This window comes from Ictidomys tridecemlineatus, chromosome 2 (assembly GCF_052094955.1).
Source record: "Ictidomys tridecemlineatus isolate mIctTri1 chromosome 2, mIctTri1.hap1, whole genome shotgun sequence".
In the NCBI taxonomy this organism is placed as follows: domain Eukaryota; kingdom Metazoa; phylum Chordata; class Mammalia; order Rodentia; family Sciuridae; genus Ictidomys; species Ictidomys tridecemlineatus.
This window is the reverse complement of record NC_135478.1, coordinates 200,858,768-200,877,631: the sequence shown is the minus strand read 5'-3', so window position 1 is coordinate 200,877,631 and position 18,864 is coordinate 200,858,768. Positions and strand designations below refer to the sequence as shown.

General features: G+C 37.5%; 1 protein-coding gene across 1 annotated transcript in view; it reads right to left on the bottom strand.

Moving 5' to 3' along the window:
• Positions 1-2,762: 2,762 nt before the first annotated feature.
• The window catches only part of Calcr (calcitonin receptor), a 112,179-nt gene continuing 96,077 nt past the window's right edge, over positions 2,763-18,864 (bottom strand). The window contains exons 9-14 of the mRNA XM_005340531.5: positions 14,577-14,730; positions 12,956-13,016; positions 12,807-12,873; positions 10,770-10,988; positions 9,577-9,618; positions 2,763-4,912 (exon numbers count right to left, since the gene is read on the bottom strand). Coding sequence (XP_005340588.2) covers positions 4,685-4,912; positions 9,577-9,618; positions 10,770-10,988; positions 12,807-12,873; positions 12,956-13,016; positions 14,577-14,730 — 771 coding nt within the window. The 3' untranslated portion in view covers positions 2,763-4,684. The remainder of the gene's footprint in view (positions 4,913-9,576; positions 9,619-10,769; positions 10,989-12,806; positions 12,874-12,955; positions 13,017-14,576; positions 14,731-18,864) is intronic.

The following is an 18,864-nucleotide window of genomic DNA, read 5'->3' as shown; positions in this document are numbered from 1 at the left end:
TCTCCACTTAAGTCCTCCAACATGCATTACAATCTTTATTTAGATTTCCCAATCACTCTGTAAGTTGGTGTGCTTTGTTGTATTGGCTAGTCCTCTTTTAAATAGTTGTGTCCCTCAGATGTCTCGTTGTCTTGTCCTGTGACCTCTCATTCCTGGAGTCATTGATCTCTAATGTCTTTTAGGAAATGACCTAAAGCCAGGCCTTGACTTTGTGGGGTTCTGGTGGATATAAAGAGAATAAAGGGAGTGATACCCAGAGTAAAAAAAAAAAATAGTTACCATAAAAGAATCCTTGATCTTTTCTTTTTTGTTTTCACTATTTTTATAGGAAAACAATATTTAACACTTTTAATCCCTTCAGAGTAAAATCATTAGGATGAGGAAACTTCCCTAGCTCATAACTCATCAGTCCTATGGGAGTATAGCAGAGGAAAACCGAGGATCAAGTGCTCAAGGTGTCTGCTTACTGCAGAGCTGATGGTTCTCATGAACTCCCCAGTCCTTTAGGACTGTTGGTCTGCCCTGAGAGTATGCCAGGAACACAGGGACCAGCAATCAGACCTGTTGTTACAGCCAGTGTCTCCCAGCGATGGAAACAGAGGTGCAAAACAGAGTAAAGCTCTTTCCTTGATTCTGTTCTTTACTGCCTGTGGCCTCTGCCTCTTGTCTGAATCTTTTTCTGGTTCATTAAAATGTGCATTGACTCATGAAGCTTAGAGTTTTCTCTGTGTATTTCTTTTTTCCCTTTTGTTTTCTCTCTTTTCCATTAATTGCTAACTATTGAAACTCTGTGTCCTTTTTGATTCTGTAGTTTCTGAAGTGGGGCATCTGGGGTGGGAATCAGTGTGCTCTCTACTTGACCATCTCAGCTGGCCCTGCAGCTACTTTTCTTCACTACCTGGTGCATAATTGGGTGGGCGAGTGGATAGTCAAGGTCTTCCCTATCTTATCCATTCATTAGCCAGTACTCTGATTTTATTTAGAGACAGTTTCTCTGAATTAAAATAAGGCAGTCTCTCAAACAAAAGAGACTGTAGTGACAGAAGGTGGCAATGCTGGTTAAATAAAGAAGAGGGACAGCACAGTTTGAGTCCCAATGGAAGGATTTCTGAGAAAGTTAGAAAGTATCACATTTCTGTAAGTAGAAAATGGATTTTGATGGGTGACAGAAGAGACTGGCTGGACAATGTTTAGGATAAGGGAAATCGTTCAGAGGTGCCTGCTAATGTAAATGGAGGAAGATACAATATTAGAAAATTAGATGTCAGTGGTTATGTTTTCTCCAATGCTTCATGTAATTCGGAGATATTAAAAAGATGTGAAAGGCCAGAAGAATAAAACTCACTGGAAATAGGGTTAGTTCTTAACATTCAAATGTACCTTCTGTAGCTTCCTCCACCCTCACATGCACATATGATCATTCTTTTTGTTTATGTTTTCAGTTAGTGTTTTCCAACTCCCTTGCTCCATACCAGTTTTGCATGAACTTGAGATAGGAGGAGAAAGTCGCCTGCTTTCTTTTTCAAAATAACAAATGAAGGTTCCTTCTGAGTTTATCTCATTGCTTTTCTAAATATTGTTTCTGATGTTCATTTTTTCATGAATAATCACATTTTAAACTCAGAAGTGTTAACTCCTATGCTAGGCATTGGATTGTAATGTATTCAATAGAAGAACCACTGTTTTTGATTTTGTTATCAAGAAAATGATAACACTCTTATGAGAGTGTTGTAATGAATTCTTCTGCTCCTGGCTAATGAGGAGGGGAACTCACACGCAGCCACCACCGCCAATCACATGTGCCATTTTGTTTCTCCGCCCCAAAGGTATCAGTGGTTGTGTTTTTCACTTTATAGATTTCCATTTTTACCACTGGCATAGAAAAGAAGCACCCATCATTGCAAAGAAACTTTGCCATGATAACCGTGTTAATGAACCTCAGTTTTATGCAGGATGGAAGGTACATGGTTGAATCAATGAGTTATGAATGAAGGAAGAAATGAGAAGGGTTGTAGCTCCACAATGTTAAGCATATTTCTCAGGACTTCCAACATCTTTCCTTCTCTTCAGGAACCATGATATCCATTTGCACCCAAAGACTTATTTGGGATCCTTTTGTAGGAGGGAATCAAAGCAGGTGGGCAGCCAACCTTTTGAGTGTAAGTAACTCTTTTGAAGAATCAGACTTTATGGCATGATGGAAGATTATTTTCATTCTTGAAGATCACAAGGATAATAATATCTATTTGAATCACTCTCTGGAACATACAGGGGAAAATGTACCCCTTATGTATCCCTCCTAAAAAAGTTCCCCAGATCTATGAAGCAACGATTTTGAATGCTACACATAATGTGAAGTTCCCACAAATTACTCCTGTTCCCATTATTAAGTTCATCACAGTTCCACTTAATCCTCATTTTTTTTCTATTTCATGCTATCCAGATCTATACAGACCTAAAAATTTGATTCCTTCCTACAAAGGGATCCCAAATAAGTCTTCCTAAAAATAGATCTGAATAGACTGATAGTCATGTGTGGTTTTTGCATTATCAAGGGCATGAGAACTGCACCATTGAGTCAAACTGTAGACCGAAGGTGTTTACACTAATAAAGATAAGGATCTTGACATCTTTTGCACACTACTTCTAACCAATACTTTTGGATTATTCTTCCCCTTCCTGCAGTACAAACTAGATGAGATATCAGCAGGCCGTGTTTGAAATGAAGAAGAAAGCATGGAATGAACAGGAGACAAAATGAATGGATGAAAAATGAATAATGTATTTTTTAGAAAAATACACAAATATATATCTTTTGCTTTTATTGACTATATTAATTTATACATATACATAGTGCATGCATTTCACACAATTTTGACACTAAATGCAATACTAATAAACTATTTTGATTTCTTCAGTTCCTACTATATTACCATATTACTATATTACTATATTACTTACTATATTACTTACTATATTACTACTATATTAGCACAATAACATCTAAAATATTTTAGCAATATATTATCACATTTGTACTAGAGCTGCCAGAAATACTCTGTTTTCCATGTTTGTAAACAAAAATAACACATCACGTAACACTATGACTGGAAAAATACCTTCTTTTCAATTCTTCCCTTACATTCAGTAAAGGAGACTTAATCTACTTCAGTATCCAAAATACATTTTCGTTGGACAAATATTATTTTCTCTGGTTGCACTAAATATGTAACCAGAACAAATCAAGTTCTTGTCTTTTCACAACTAAATCACTTCTGAAAGGCAGTGGCATAAGATGACACAGATGAGATTTGAGATTTGGAGGATTTCAGTGTATCTCACTTAGCATACAAATTACACAATGATTACTCTGATTACTATTACAAATTCACCAGTTAACGACACAAGCTTATTCAGAAATTTTTAAAGATCTTATACACAGAAGTGAAGAGAGATGTGGAAATCTACACTACTAGATTTTAATGAGAAACTCTACTTTTATTTTAACATGAATTAATATGCAGTTAAACTTGTAGCATTTACGTTTTTTTCTTCTTGTTTTGCTAATAGCGGCACACAAGAGGTCAACTATACACTGATTTCTAATTAGCTCTACTGAAAGTTCCTGGAAAAGACTGTGATCTTGTTAAGCTTTGAAGCTGGATGGAAGGCAGCTAATGGACTTACATGGAGTCTTTTAATTACCAGTCCTTAAACACATCTATCTTTTACTGCTAGATAGCACCCAAGGGCAAGAGGTAATCTGCTTTATAAACCTCAGAATGATTTGCTTTATAAATCCTGGAGTTTAGGAAAGTGGAAAACTCTTTAAAGAGTATTTTCTTCCACTAAGAATTATATTTTTGGCAGTTTGTGAAAAATTTAGTGATGGATTCTTGTGTGACCTCCCAATTTATAAATGTCAGCTACCAAAGCACAGTCAACATTAAGACCAATTCCTTACAGCACTTAGGGTCTACCCTACCAGAATTATCCAAAAACAAGCTGGGTGTGTAATAGTTCCAGCAAACTGACTCAAGATTTCTTTTTCATTCAAAGCATTATGTTTTCCTGCCAAATGCAGGTCTCGCCTTCCACATCCTTAGTCATCTTTATATGTGAAACCCATTTTTTCTTGCAGAGGTCATGTAATTTGTGCAGTTTTACATTGTACGGATGGTGAAATATGTAGCCTCAGGATTGATTGAAATAAAAAAATTAAAAATCAGATCCATAGCCAAATACAGAAATATTCTAATTCAAAATCTAGAGTTAAAAAGAAATCTCTTGATAGTGATCTTAAATTTCTCAAAGGTAGAAATGGCTCAAGATTGACAAGGAGCACCCTGTATCTGCACTAGGTCAATTTAATTGCCTTTCTCTTGGATACTTGCCTCGCATTACTAAGACATGCCGCATCTGCATCTCAGTCCTGGATGAATGATGGAGTTCACAAGTTGCAGTGGGAGACTCCATTCCTAGACTGTCTCCCAAAGCAATAGTACCAAGAATCACTTTCTTCAAATTCACTATGGACACATTCACTTAACAATTCTTCACAAATGATATGCTCAGCTCCTGGGGGGATGGGGATCGTTAAATGCATGATCTATCTTTCCCCCAGGAAATGAAGGCTCAGTGATCACGATGCTGTGTGTGTGCTTCACATTCAAGCGGATGACTCTTACTCGATGATGTCCATGGGGATGATCTCAGCACCCTCCTCGCCCTGGTTGTTGGCAGGCTCATTCCTAGGCTCCTGGTGGCAGATGTACACCGGGAGGTCGCCCTCCTCAGCAGCGGCAGCGGCGGCGGCGGCGCGAGCAGCAGAGCGGCGGTTGGGGCGCCTTCCCCAGCGCTGGTCCCATTGGATTTTGAACTGCATCCATTGGCGCTTCACGGTGGTTTGGACCTGGAAGACGAGAGGGAGCCTTGTTTTCATAGGGTGGTCAGAAAGGACCCAAGCAAAGCTTAGGCACGTGACTCTTGGAGTTTATCAGAGTTTTGCAACAGGTGGAATGGTAATTCTGATCTAAGAGGCTGAGTTGTGTGTTACTCAGTGGTGGAAGAGGTCGTCTTAGAAGAACGTGCAAACTGGAGGACTGAGTTACATGCCAACACTGGCTATTTTTGAGCAAAAGTTTCTTCTTTAGCTCTTATATTCAGTGAACGAAACTTGATTTGGTTTCATGATGTGTGCATGTCATATTAAGGAAGAAAGGTTTAGGAAACTTTTAATCTGCTACCATCCATGATAAGGAAAGATTTCATGGAAATCCACACACTGCTGATGGTGAAATACATATGGGATTCATCACACAGTTCTAACTTTTATGATAATGGCCCCATAGTGTGAATTTACCCTCATCCAACGTGGCTTGAGATGAGGTCTGCCAGATAAAATTCCTGCTAATGCAGTGACACACTTTTAATAAGAAATAATAAGATTTCAATCTCTTTCCATTGAAGACTTCTAACATGGAAATAAACCAAACTTGTTTTATAAATATGGCAAAATATATACTGAACAGAAGAGGTGGTTTTATGCAAGTTTTAGAAACTGGATCCCTGTTGAAGCCCATTAATTAGATGCTTTGGAACACTTCCAAGTTGTTACTGATTTTTTTTTTTTTATTCGTTTGGAGTACATATCAGAAACATCTCTAGTGATCTTTGGTTTCATTTACGGAATTTAAATGTTCTGTAATTTGAGGCAATGGGGTACTTGATGATTATAAGATCAGGGCTTTTAATTGCCTTTCATTACCCACTTTCCTATGTTTAAAGGATGATTTCTTGTTCTAAAGAAGAATAAATATCATTTGTAATATGGTTTAAAATCTTGAAAATATTTATCAATTGTATTTCTTAAGTTTTTTAACATTCCCCTATATTTCCTTCATTCATTAAGTCAAGGTCATTTATTGTTTGAAGAACAAGCTAGTTTATCTAGAACAGTGGTCCTCAAAGTGTTCTCTGAACCTGTAGCCCAAGTACTATCTGGGAACTTATTAGAAATGCAAATCCGAAAGTCCTGATTAGCAGCCTCTGCTGGTGGGGACTGGTGGTCTGTGTTTTAACAAACTTTTCAGTTGATTCTGACATTCACTAGGTTTGAGAATGCTGGTCTAGAATAAGGAAATTATCACTTAGCTTTGAGTCCTCAGTAGGACTTTCTTGGATCTCTAGAAAGAAAATAACCCCTTGAAATTTATTTCTCCTATCTAACTGTAATTATATATCCTTGGACCAACATCTTGCCTGCCCCAAATTTTAGAAAATTGAAGGAAAAAAAAAAAGAAGATAGTTTCGAAAAACATTTTATTTAATGCGAGAATTTATTAATAAAAATTCTTCTTTGCCTATGTAATAAAAAGTTAATTGATCTGAAAACATAGTTTTACTAAAAGCCATAGTGTAGAGAAAAAGTCGGATATGGTTTAGGGAGAGTCCTTTACAGACAGGAAGGGCAAGTGGTGCATGCAGGCCCCTTGCAATTCTGAGAGGAAGAGAAAAGTGGGAAGGATACAGAGACACAAATGACCTTCAATTTCCCCTTCATGGTGGAAGTTCTGGGAAAATGGGGAGAAGAAAGCAAGGGATAACTTGTTTTCTTCGATGTACCCTTATAACAGCAGGCCTTTCTTATTGATTCCAAGAGCATAATCTTGAAAACTGATAACCCTGTAAAGAAGTCCCGCACTTGCCCTGACACCATGTCCAACATGGTGTTCAAGCAGTGGAGTGGCAATGGCTGTAGACTGTCCTGAAGACAGAACCACAGGCTCTAGGAAGTATAAAGAAAGGGGCTGAAGTCCCCACCCTCCTCACATGGCTTGGAGGAAAACTACTGAATCAGAGTAGGGCTGTGACTTGATCAAGGAGACTACAGATGGAGAAGACCCCTAGGGTCCTCAGAAGTGAGAGGAGCTGCAAGAAATTTCAACAGCAGGTGCTGGCATTCATACTTGGTAACCAGCTGCCCTTTTGGACAAAAGCTTTTGAACTAACTGCTTTCTTTTCCACAATGAGACTTGTGAACCACTAGAGGCTACTGGAATGGGCTCTTGAATGCAAGGAAAGTTACAGCAAATAAGTTTTAGTTTTCATACGCTCTGATCATGCTTCTTTGATCTACAAACTTTAATCCACAACTCTTGAGCACTAGCCAAAAATATGAAAAAGGGAGACAATCTAGTGTGTTTTTAGTACTATTAATTCTAAGTTACTCTTTAGAAACGAATTGTACATCTTCATAGCTGTAGCCAACTTTTTGAGGTCCTTTAATACCTGATAATTTATTAATATGTTTGGATAATTAATATCCTCACACTTGGAAGAGCTGTGAGAAATGCTTGATACATAAGTATGTTCTTGTGGACATCTCCTGATTTTCATTACTTTAATTCTCCAATTTTTTCCCCCTGTTTCTCATCTACCAATGGACTCACTATATAATCCACTTCCAGAAGAGCAATCACTGATTACATACTGATAACAGTTCAAAATTAAAATTTACATCTTTCCATTGGACAACTGACCTATTTGTCCCTATCCATCTCTGTTAAAACTCAATATTCAGCCAGGCAGAGTCCCCTCACAGCTCTGTCTCAGAGGCAGCTGGAAATAACTTCCGGCATGTGTGAGTGCCCTGCCTGTGTTCAGTGTTGTAAGGTGATATGTACACAGAATGCCCGACTGAGACCCAGATGCCTAAAATCCATAGGGCTGTGATATTACATTTGGCACAGTGCATGATTTCTGTATTATTAGAAATGTCACACTTGCACTTTCTTCCAGTAACAGGATCTTAATGAAAATAGGTATGGTTTCTTTACTTCAGAAAACAGATAGCATACTCAAATGAACTCAGAGACGTTTCAATTGTTAGGTGTGCCCCTGGGATTGCTTCCTATGCCTGACACTCCCAAAGACAGCATCATAGTTAAGACACAATAAAAACTGTGGTATCTTTACAAATGCATGCAATCCTCTTGTGCTTTACAAGGCAGTCTCCTCCTGGATATGGTTTTTATATTAGCCCTATTTTGATATTATTTTAGATTAAAAATTTTTATCTTGCATGTCACCTGGAACAAATCAAAAGGCATAGATACGCATTCACAGAGTATTCGCTAGTTTAGTACTGTACATAGGACAATGTAAGCTCTTCTCATTTATTAGTTTTTGCTATTCTGAAAATGAAAAAAAAAGGAATTGGGAGGATACTCTAATAGTTGGCACCAGAAGGATCTTGATTCTATCTAGCCCCTTGTCAAGCTCCTAGAAATAGTAAGTACACAATATATTTCTGTTGAATGATGCAATGAGCTCTTGGATGAAGGAATGATGGGAGGAAGTAATAAAATCTACCAATGAAAATGTAATAATAAAAACATGGCCATGTTGGGGCTGGAGATAGGTAACATCATAGAGCAGGAAAATATTTTAGGTGCTCAATAAATATCATTTTATGAAAGAAATAGAGAATAAAAAATAAGTATCAACTAACAATGGTTAGAAAATATTTCTAATTACAGGAAAAAAATGCTGATATCTTAAAGTATGATTTTTCTTGCATTGAATTGTTCTTGATAGGAATTAATTTAAATGATCAAAAATACGTTGCATTAAAAGTTTTGTGGTTTCATAAGAAGCATATTCTACTTTTGCAAAGCTCTAGGGAAGAATCATAGACACAGATAATTTATTGAGATTTAGTTAATTTAATTGGGAAGCAGAAAGTCTAGGCTCCAGTCCTGGTTACCACCACAGCTATGTTTGTGCATTGGGCAAATTACTTGATCTTTCTAGAGCTTAGATGTCTCATTTGAAAAATGAAGAGTTTTAAAAATCATGTTCTTTGAAAACCCATGAGTTCTTTAGAAGAACTTCTGGGGTTACAGCAGCTCCTTTTTTTTTTTTTTTTTTTTTGCATTTTATGAATGGGACTCCCAGGTAAGTTACTGTTGGAAGAAAGAATTAAAAATCCTGGTGCAAAAACCCTGACCTAATGGATCTCTAGGTGCTACTAATACAAATATTCAATATAATAGACTATTTATTTGGAGATCTTTTTAGTTTTAACTGCAAGGTGATTTTTTAAGTGCTGAGTAGTGGTCCAATAGTAGCATCAAGAAACTGGAAAAATAGGCTAACAGATTGTACAAACTGGCGGGAGGCTGGTTCTGTACCAGCAAGGGCTTGGGTCCTTTAGAGGAAAAGGGGAAGCTGGTTTTGGACCAGCAAGGGCTTGGGGCCTTTAGAGGAATAGGGACTTGCTTCTCTCTCTACGGGAACCCAGAATGGTTTTCACTATTACTACTGGGGGTGCTGACCAGCTCAGGAGGCAACCCCAGAAGATCAGAACTTAGCTGCATGTCTGGATCTTATTGTAACTATACCCCATTTCTATAGGTAATATCCAGCTAAAGAAGTGGAAAAAACACAGTCCTATTAATTATGAAAGCCTCTGAGGTCAACTGTAGAAATGAGATCAAATGAAATGTGGAGACCATAAAATACTGGCTTTATATAAACAGCCAAATGTATTATATGGAATGAATGCAGACTTACCTCGTTGTTGCAGAAACAGTAGATAGTCGCCACGAAGAATCCCTAAAAAGAGAAGGGAAAATAGAGTTGAAGTTATTTTTGTGTGCACTATGTTGTCAATCAATATAAATATATTTATATCAATATAAATAGGTTGCCTTGGGGGGTATTTCACTCTTGCAATAGCATGTCAAACTTGATGATGTATAAAGGTAAGAAAAATAATTATCTTCCACTCATACTCAGTGCTACATTATAAGAATATTTTAATAGAAATTTTTCTTGTTAGGATTCTATCATTTGGCAACTAGGACAACTCTAGTAAATCTTGTTAATATAGTTCTCTTTTTAACTTGGAGATTTTTAGCATAATATATGGATTAAAGTGGATTTGAAAAGAACTTGGTACTTAAAAATGTAAAAACTGAGATCATCGGGTTCAGTAGAGAAATCTTTTACAAACACCAATATTAGAGTGCATGGCTGTCAACGTGTGTCCTGAAATTGTGATAGTACTGACAACCAAGTTCATCTCTCAAATAAGGACATAGACTAGGTAATCTCTAAGGACCTGGTAACTGCTCAGAAGATTCCTTGTGCCCAAGCTTTACTCACAGCCCAAACAACAGCTCAGTTTATTAAAACAACCCCTATGCTTTCTTTTAACTCAATAAAATTCAGTTGTTTTCACATTAAACCCTGGCAGTAAAAAATAAAACTAATGTGAGTAGAATTTCCTTTGCCTGAGGACCCCTACCCTGACCCCTTCATGCACTACTTTGTTCTCAAAATACCTAGCAGTACACTTTCAATGGAACTGTGAATCTGGGCAGAATGAATGAAAATGCAACAGCCATTCCTTTGAGTGTTGCAGACTTTAGACAGCTTAGGACAGTCTCTGAGAGCCACCTCCATTATCTCCTACAAGAGGAGACCCCTGTACATAACTTTCCTTTACAGCGAGTGAACTGTCAAGAATGGATTCCTGACATGGCCTCACAAGCGGAAGGTGAAAGAGCAGAGGCAGTTCTGTACAAATTCATTGCTCCTCATTACCCCTGAGTCAACATTTGTTTATTAAAGGAAGGTCTGACAATTATGTGTGTGATTAGCTGCCTAGGTGGGGCCATTTGTGGGTCCTGGAAGTGACAGGCGAGCAGGCATGGAAGTTTGGTGAACAAGCCACCTAATAAATATGCTACTGGCTGCCTTACCTGGAAGTGGATCAGAGAATGCATGAGGTAATCATAGATCTTCCCAAGCACCTTGTTGGAGGGCCTCCAGGGAAAGACAACAAACTGGATTCCGAGCAGGGGCACAAGGAACATGGTAGCCTTCACAGCCTTCAGGTACATGCGGGACTCCGCCTCATGGCTCTCCCTCATCTTGGTCACAAGCACCCGGACGATGTTGAGCAGAAAGAAGAAGTTGACCTACAAAGATATGAACATGAGCAAACCATGGAGACACCTCCATTTAAAGACGTCTACTGTCCCCAGTTCTCATGTATCCAGTGTGGAGAGCAGGAGAGATGGCCTGAGATGTCACATAATTAGTTTAGCTTCCCGAACTACAAATAGGGGTAACCAGACTCTTTTCAGATCTGTATTCATATTCTCTTTTATTTTAAATGAAAAAAATAAAGGAGAATATGAATTTCCCCTGTACATGTAAATACATGAAGTTCAACTGCAATGCGGCTATCTATTTGTTATTTAGATGTTATAAACTGTCTACAAGGAGTTGTAGACGACACTTGATGTGTTGCCATCTCATGTCACAGCACATCCTGGGAAGACCTGGCCATCTTGTCCTTTATCAAGATGTCCCCCTTATCCACCTCTACTTGACTGAAAGCAAAGTGAGGACTAAAAAATGTATCCGTAAAATCTGTATGTAGCAGAGACCGCTAATCTTGTCTTCTTTTCTAAGTAACATTTTAAAGGAAATAACCCCATGGAATTATAATCAGCATTTAAATAACATGTGGGTTTTAAGCAAACATTGGAGAGGTTTAGACAAATGTATGCACCTATGTGACCACCACTCCAAAGACAGGGAGCATTTCCATAGCCCCAGAAAGTTCTGTCCCAGCTCCACCTCAAGCAACCACTGATTTATATTATTATGGGATGGAATATCATATGGAGAGGCCTCTTTTGTGTCTGGCCACTGTGGTTTAACAGACTACCTGTGAGATTCGTCCATGTTGTGCATTTGAGCATTGCACTCATTCTACTCTTTGTACAACTACTCTGAGAAGAGTATAGATAATTTGTTTATTCTTCCCTGTTGATGGAAATTAGAGTTGTTCCTACTCTTTGTGTATCACAAATAAAGATGCTATGAACATTCACATTTGAATTATGTGGGTGGGCAGATATTTTCTTTTCTTTTGAATAGATACCCAGTAGTAGAATCACCTTTCAAACAATAAGAGTATGTTTATAAGACATTACCAAACTGGGCTTCCAAAGTGGTGGTTTTATTTTACTTTCTCTGCAGGAGTAGTATATTACTGCTCTTCACCCTGGCCTACACTTGGTATGGTCAGCTTTTTTACAGCGGCCATGGTTGCGGTGTAGTGTTACCCCATCCTCATTTTCCATCTGCACTTCTCTGAAGATTAGTGAGTTTGAGCACCTTTTCATAAAAAATATGGAACATTGCAACTTTCTCCTTGAACTCTAAGATTTGTCTTTTCAACCTCTAAATATCATCTTAGTTAAATATAGGCAACTCATCAATCTCTTCTTTAAGAAGTCTATGTATTTGCTTTAGAAATCTTTTCTTACCTCAAGCTCATGAAGACATTCACCTAAGGTGTCTTCTAAAAGCCATTGTTTTGCTTTTCACATGTAAACCTACAATTTACTTGGAATTCATATTTTGTGTTGGGTGTGATGTCAAGGATATCCTTTCTTCTTATTCACATATCTAATTACCAAACATATGTTCAATATTTTTTTTCAGTATATATCTCCAACTGACCATCTAGCTATAGAATTCTTAGAAAATACATCAACATTGTTGTTATGGTGTGTATAAACATGAGCTTAGGGTAACCTCTCCCCCATAAATAAAAGACATTTTTTTAAGAACCAAATTGCTTTTAAAAAATGTCTTTTATTATTTTAGAATATAGCTAAATTGTACTTATTTTGAAGTACCTGTACTACATAGAAGTATGTTCACAAAAATCCCAACAAACAGATAGCACTGTTAATAATGGATTAAAAACCAGTTCTTACCACCAGCGCCACCATCACAGGGCCATGGATGATGTAAAGCAGATGGGTGTCCACACTCAGCCAGCAGCTGAAGAAAAGGAAGGGAACACATCAGCCCCAATGCATTTTATTTATGTATTTATTAGCTGAAAGACCACCTTCATACTTACTTGTCATTGAAGTACAGAGCCCTGGTAATCGCATGGATAGTGCATGGCACCAGCGGGAACCCTTAAAATGTAGAAAAGTACAAATCACACTTGGTTCCTTGGCCATATGCTATAGCTCCGGTTGCATGGAAAATGGGTCACTTGCAAAATATAGCAGCAAATTTAGTGTGTCTGTCAAGATACTGCCCTGATATTTGTGCACAGATTATCTTTGGTCAAGGCAGGTAAAAATTTCCTGATTAGAACAACATGCGCTTTCAGAGAGTTTGGTTAGGAGCTTTCAGATAATTGAAAGCTTTTCACAAATTGCCCTACGTAGCAGGAACATTTTAACATTCAGTATGATTCTTACTACCATTGTTAGGTCTTTGATGATGATGATTTTTGTTGATGACTGTTAACTGAGTCTAGGCTCTCAAACATGAACAGGAGCTGGGTCACACTGGAGGGATGTCACTTGGACAGTGTGTGGGAGCAGTAATCCAATTACTTCTAAAGTCTTACTTGATAGTCACATTATTTCTTCTAGGTTCTCATTCTTCTATCTGTTTATATGATGTGCCTTGACTCTGTTTCCTTTTAATACAAACACTCCTGAGAAGCCAACGTAGCCCCTGTCCTCTAAGTTCTTACTGTAGGACCTTAATTAGAGACAACTGTGTCACTTCCTTCCCTAAACTCAAAAGTACTAGTAAGAAACACCTTTGAATATCAACAGAACAATGGAGATAGCTACTGGTGACATGGTCTGCCAGAGCGCATCTTTTAAAAATAAATTTCATTCTATAAATGAAATTCAAAGTTGTGATTTTTCTTAAAAGTGATTTTCCTTTTACTGAGTTATACCTATGTGCAATAGAAAACAGTTTGACTGATTGAAACATCTGTAGAAGGAGATTTTGTTATTATCATCAGATTAAGAAATTCATCTCTGGAGAGAACTAAACTCACACATTTTTATTTTCTGTGCATTATATGGAAAAAGAGAAGGTCTCAAAAAATTGAGTTTTACTTAGGAATAACCTCAGCTTCCAAACTCATGAAGCATGTATTTCAATATGACCACTAATTAAATGTTTGGCCGGAAATAATTTTAAGTTGGACTGTTCACTCAAAATGTGATTGTGCTATTCACAGCCGCTCCAACATACTACTTCCCCACTTGAGTTCAGAAACAAAAGCTCATTTTCTGCATTTATTCTGACATACATATTTTAGAATTAGCAAAAGAGGCATATATGCTTTTATGCTCATGCCATAGAAAGGAGAGTGTCTCCACCTTAATCTAGAGGGGTATGGACTCCATATTTCTAACTCCTTGTGTTCTTCAATTTCCTCTAGCCATTGTTCTTTCTTTCATGCAGTTTTTTTTCTTTCCTCTTCCTCTAGGCCCCAAGATCTGTAGCAACCTATTCCTCCCACCAAAGATTGTGAGGGTAAGAATAATTCTTTCTCTAGAGGATTCTTCTTTTCAAAGAGATTAATAAATTCTATTTGTTCATTGTAAAAGTACATTTTATTTATAAGTCTATTTATAAGTCTCCAAGACCCAGATTAGAAAACTCTACACATTTAAACAGAAGCAAAATTGGCTCAAAACTCAACTGAACAAAATACATACCCCAGCCCAGAAGGTAATACCACCACAGACGTTGCCCCTCCGCAAACACAGACACCACGATGAGAGTATGGAGATAGACCCCTTCACAGAGCATCCAGAAATAGTTGCAGGCCATCATGTACTGGTGGAAGAAGTGCAGAATCTTGCAGCTCACCTGTTATGAAGAAATGAAGACACTCAGTGGAAGTCGCAGATAAAGATCTGGCGTGAACCGAGGGTAAATGCGAATGTGAGCCAAAGTGTCTCCATCCAGTTTACAAGGCAGTGTCCCCAAGCATCTGCCAACATGTGCCACCTCTATATCAACAAATCAAAGTGACATTGTACAGATCACAGACGATACATGTAAACAGCCATATGGGCTAATGAAAGCCAAGTCCTGAAAATGTTCTTTCCCCAGTACATTCTGGGGACCTTGCTAGACAAAACAGGTTCATTTTCCTGCAGTCCATCTTATATTATAGAAAACATGCAAGGATTTGTCACATGGTTTTTATCACGTTTTTCTCCCCTCTGGTCAATGAGGCAAAATAATCCCTGCATTTTTAATGCTGCTCCTGGAGTCTATTAATCTGCTGGTGTTGCTGATATCTCTTTGGCAATAACAAGGATGGGTCTCATGCATGGCCTAGGAGCCGATGTTGAACACAGGTGATGTTCCTGCTTTAGTTTTCATATGGGAGCATTGTTTTCTACATTGGGATCCAAATGCTTGTCAAACCCTCGCTGGGCACAGAGATTAGAATAGCTTTCTCCCTGGTTACTCAATGCAGATTTGGAAGCCACACCTCTGGAGTATCAAATTAAGTACATATTGTTATCTGTATAGAAACATTCACATCTTAATTTGCAACACAGAATATCTTAAGTTATTCCCTAGTTACTCTGGAGTGGGGTTTCTCACTTAGACACCATTGACATTTGGGGTGAGATCATTTTTCACTTGTGAGGGGCAGCCCCATGCCTTGTTGAGGGTTTAGCAGTGTTTACCTCCATTCAGTAAATTCCGGAAGCATTTCCCACCCAGTCATGACGATGAAAACTATCTCCAGATAGTGCCATGTCCTCCAGGGAGCAAAATGTCCCAGGTTGAGAGCCACAACCTGCGGGTGTCTAGCTAGGCTAACCTCCCAACAACCACAATCACAGCAACATCAGTGACAACAAAATTGATCGCTCAAGACCTAAGATCATAGGGAAGCAGTTATTGGCCTTGTTAATTGTTTCCTTTACCCTCTGTTGCTCCTCCTTGAAACATTAGAACGCCAAGAACTGGAGTGCTGTTAAATATTCAGATTTTTTTTTTTTTTTTGCTAGGCTATTTTTTTACTTTCTCCTCATGGGGCCTCAAACATTTGTATTTTAGATTTTTAAGCACTGCCTCACACAAGTCTCTATCTCTCCTGTATTCTCTATTCTTCAAATTAGTAATTTTTATTGATTTATCTTCAGTTTTGCTGACTCTTTCCTTTGTCATCTCCACTCTGCAATTAAGCCAATCTAGTGTGATTTACTTTTAAATTTCAGCTACTTTATTTTTTGGTTCTAGAATTTTCCAGGTCGTTCTTTTTTTTTTAGCAATTTCTATTTTTTTTTTTTGGCTAAGGTGTCCTGTCTTTTATTTACAACCTGAGGTATAGCTGAGATAAGCTACTTTAAAATTTTTGTCTGCTAATTTTAACATCTGGGCCAACTCAGGATCTATCTCAATTATATTTTCCCTTGTGATGGGTACTGTTTTCTTAAAACAAAATTTTTATGTCTGGTAATTTTGAATTGTATTCTGGATGCTGTAAATGTTATGTTATACAATCTAGATTCTGTTATATTCCTTGAAGTTTTCTTCCTATTGTTTGTTTTAGCAGGAACTTACTTTGGATAAATCAACCCAAAGTGCTTATTTCCTGTGAGGTTGGTAATGTGAATCTCAGTTCAGGTAGTTTAGACTTAGCTATGACCTGGATTCCTTTGCACACACAGGGTTGTGGGGTCGGCCAAATTCTGAACCTAAGTAAATACACATATCTGAGATTTATTTTCCTCACATTTATTCTCTTCACTTTTTAGTTCTATCATAGCCCTAAGTCTGTGAGAGATTTTGCTAGATAGAAGCTAGTTAGCCATCACCATTTTGTTTTAAATCATTTTTAGATAATGAACCACTAGAAAATGTATTCTGTAACATTATGTGAAAATTATGACAGTAGGGTATTCACATAGCAACCTTTAAGTTTTAATCATAAAGTTGGAGAATCATCATTGGTTTTGACATGTAAGTAAAGTGAAGAATAATAAATGGCAGAGAATACCTTATTCCACTTCCATTATTCTTGGCATTATTCTCCCCACCCTGATCCTAAGTCAGTCATACACTCTTAATCCGAATTCAATTTTTCCCTTCACAGGCTTCTGAAATAGATAATGCCAATCATGTTTTATGTGCCATTGAGCCTTCATCTCAGAAGCACTGCCATCTTGGTTGCCCCATCTACATTTATCTGGTCTCCCTTCCAGCAGCCTCCCTTGAGCCAGGCAGGAACCTTTAGTTCTCACCCTGGAATTCATCATCTCTAGCGCTTCACTTCCAGCCACTCTTTCCAACATGATCTTTCTGTGATGACCTAGGATAAAGCTATGGCCTTGTTGGGCAGTCCAACTGTTCTGAACAAATGAGGGAGGGCTATAGGAAATTCATGTTGTTTTTCAGAACTTGGAACTCATTTGGCTTTACTTATACAAGAAGCTACAGAAAATGTAACTCGATTGTTTCAGCTTTTGAGGTACAAAAGTGCTCAGGTTCCTAGGAAAAACTAATCTCCTTATATTGTCCCTCTCATACCCAGATAAAAAGTTCAGAGAGACATTTATTTCTAGAAAATGACAAGTATCCTGCCAGCTTCCTTTAGATGCAGCAAGAACAATGCTTTTAATTCTGCAATCTGACTCTACATGAAGATCATCAAATGAATAGATAGAACAAAAAAATGAAATTTTAGATATTATGGAAATGAAATACTCAAATGACATAAATGACAATGGGCAATTTTCACATCACTCAATAAACTGAGGATCTATTCAGTCCTTATTTATTCCAGAAGTTATTTTGAGTTTAACTTAGAAAAAATAAAATAGAAGAATCTGAGAAATAAGATTCTGATCCTTGGCCAGACAGGAGAGAATATGCCTGACCAAAGGCTTCTGAGAGAAAAAACTGACTACTTTGATGCAGAAGGAACCTCAACCCTGCAGGGATTCCCCACTGAGGGCTGAGGACACTTCTTTTTCTTTCTCTCTCTCTTTTTTTTTTTTTCTTCTTATTTTGCCCTCAACAAAATAAAACTCTCATAGAAGAAGTGCAAAAACATTTGGGATGAGGCAGCCTCCCACTTCAAGAAATATCTTTCTTTTTAATATATTCCCTTTGGTATTGAGTAGAGAAAGCTTTGTGCCTCTTAACTACTGATTCAGTGACCTGAGAATAGGGTCAATATGAAAAAGTAACTTTGCTTTTGTTTGCTTAGGAGGCAAAATGACTTTAAAAGTTAAGTATTTTGTTTTTCTTTAAAGGCAATATAGAACTAAATCAGAGATGGTCTGCTGATGAGTCTTCTTTTCTTTAATTTATGCCTATGGTTATATTTTCATGTTAGTTGCAATTTCAATTAATATTTATAAACTGAAAATGTCCAATAACTTTCCTTTTTCCAAAACTTTCTACTGTTTCATTAATTGATTGATTGATTGATTGTCTCTTATGTTTTCTTTCTTGTTTTTATTTTTCTTGGTTAGGGAGGACCTTAATCAAATGTTCTCTGGATTGTCAGTTTTTCAAGAAGAATGTAATATTTTAAACCCTGAATTTAAAGTGATTTTAAACATATGATTCTGCATGTGACTTAATGTTGATGGATGACTGGATTCTCAGTCTTTGGATACTATTACATCTGTCTCTTTATAAGTGAAGAACTTTTCTCCTAAGAGAGGTAGGGCTTTAGAAAAACTTAAGTCTTTCCTAATTCTCATTTCTTCTTCTTCTTTTTTTAATAAATATATATGTTGTCGATTGACCTTTATCTAGCTATCTATTTATGTATTTATATGTGGTGCTGAGAATCGAACCCAGTGCCTCACGCATGCCAGGCAAGTGCGCTACTGCTGAGCCAGAGCCCCAACCCCTCTTGTTTATTCTTCATATTCAAGTTTATCACAGCAGGGACATTTCTTCTTTCTTGATACCCAAATTTATTGCTTCAACTACAATCCACTTAAACTTTTAGATGAGAAAATA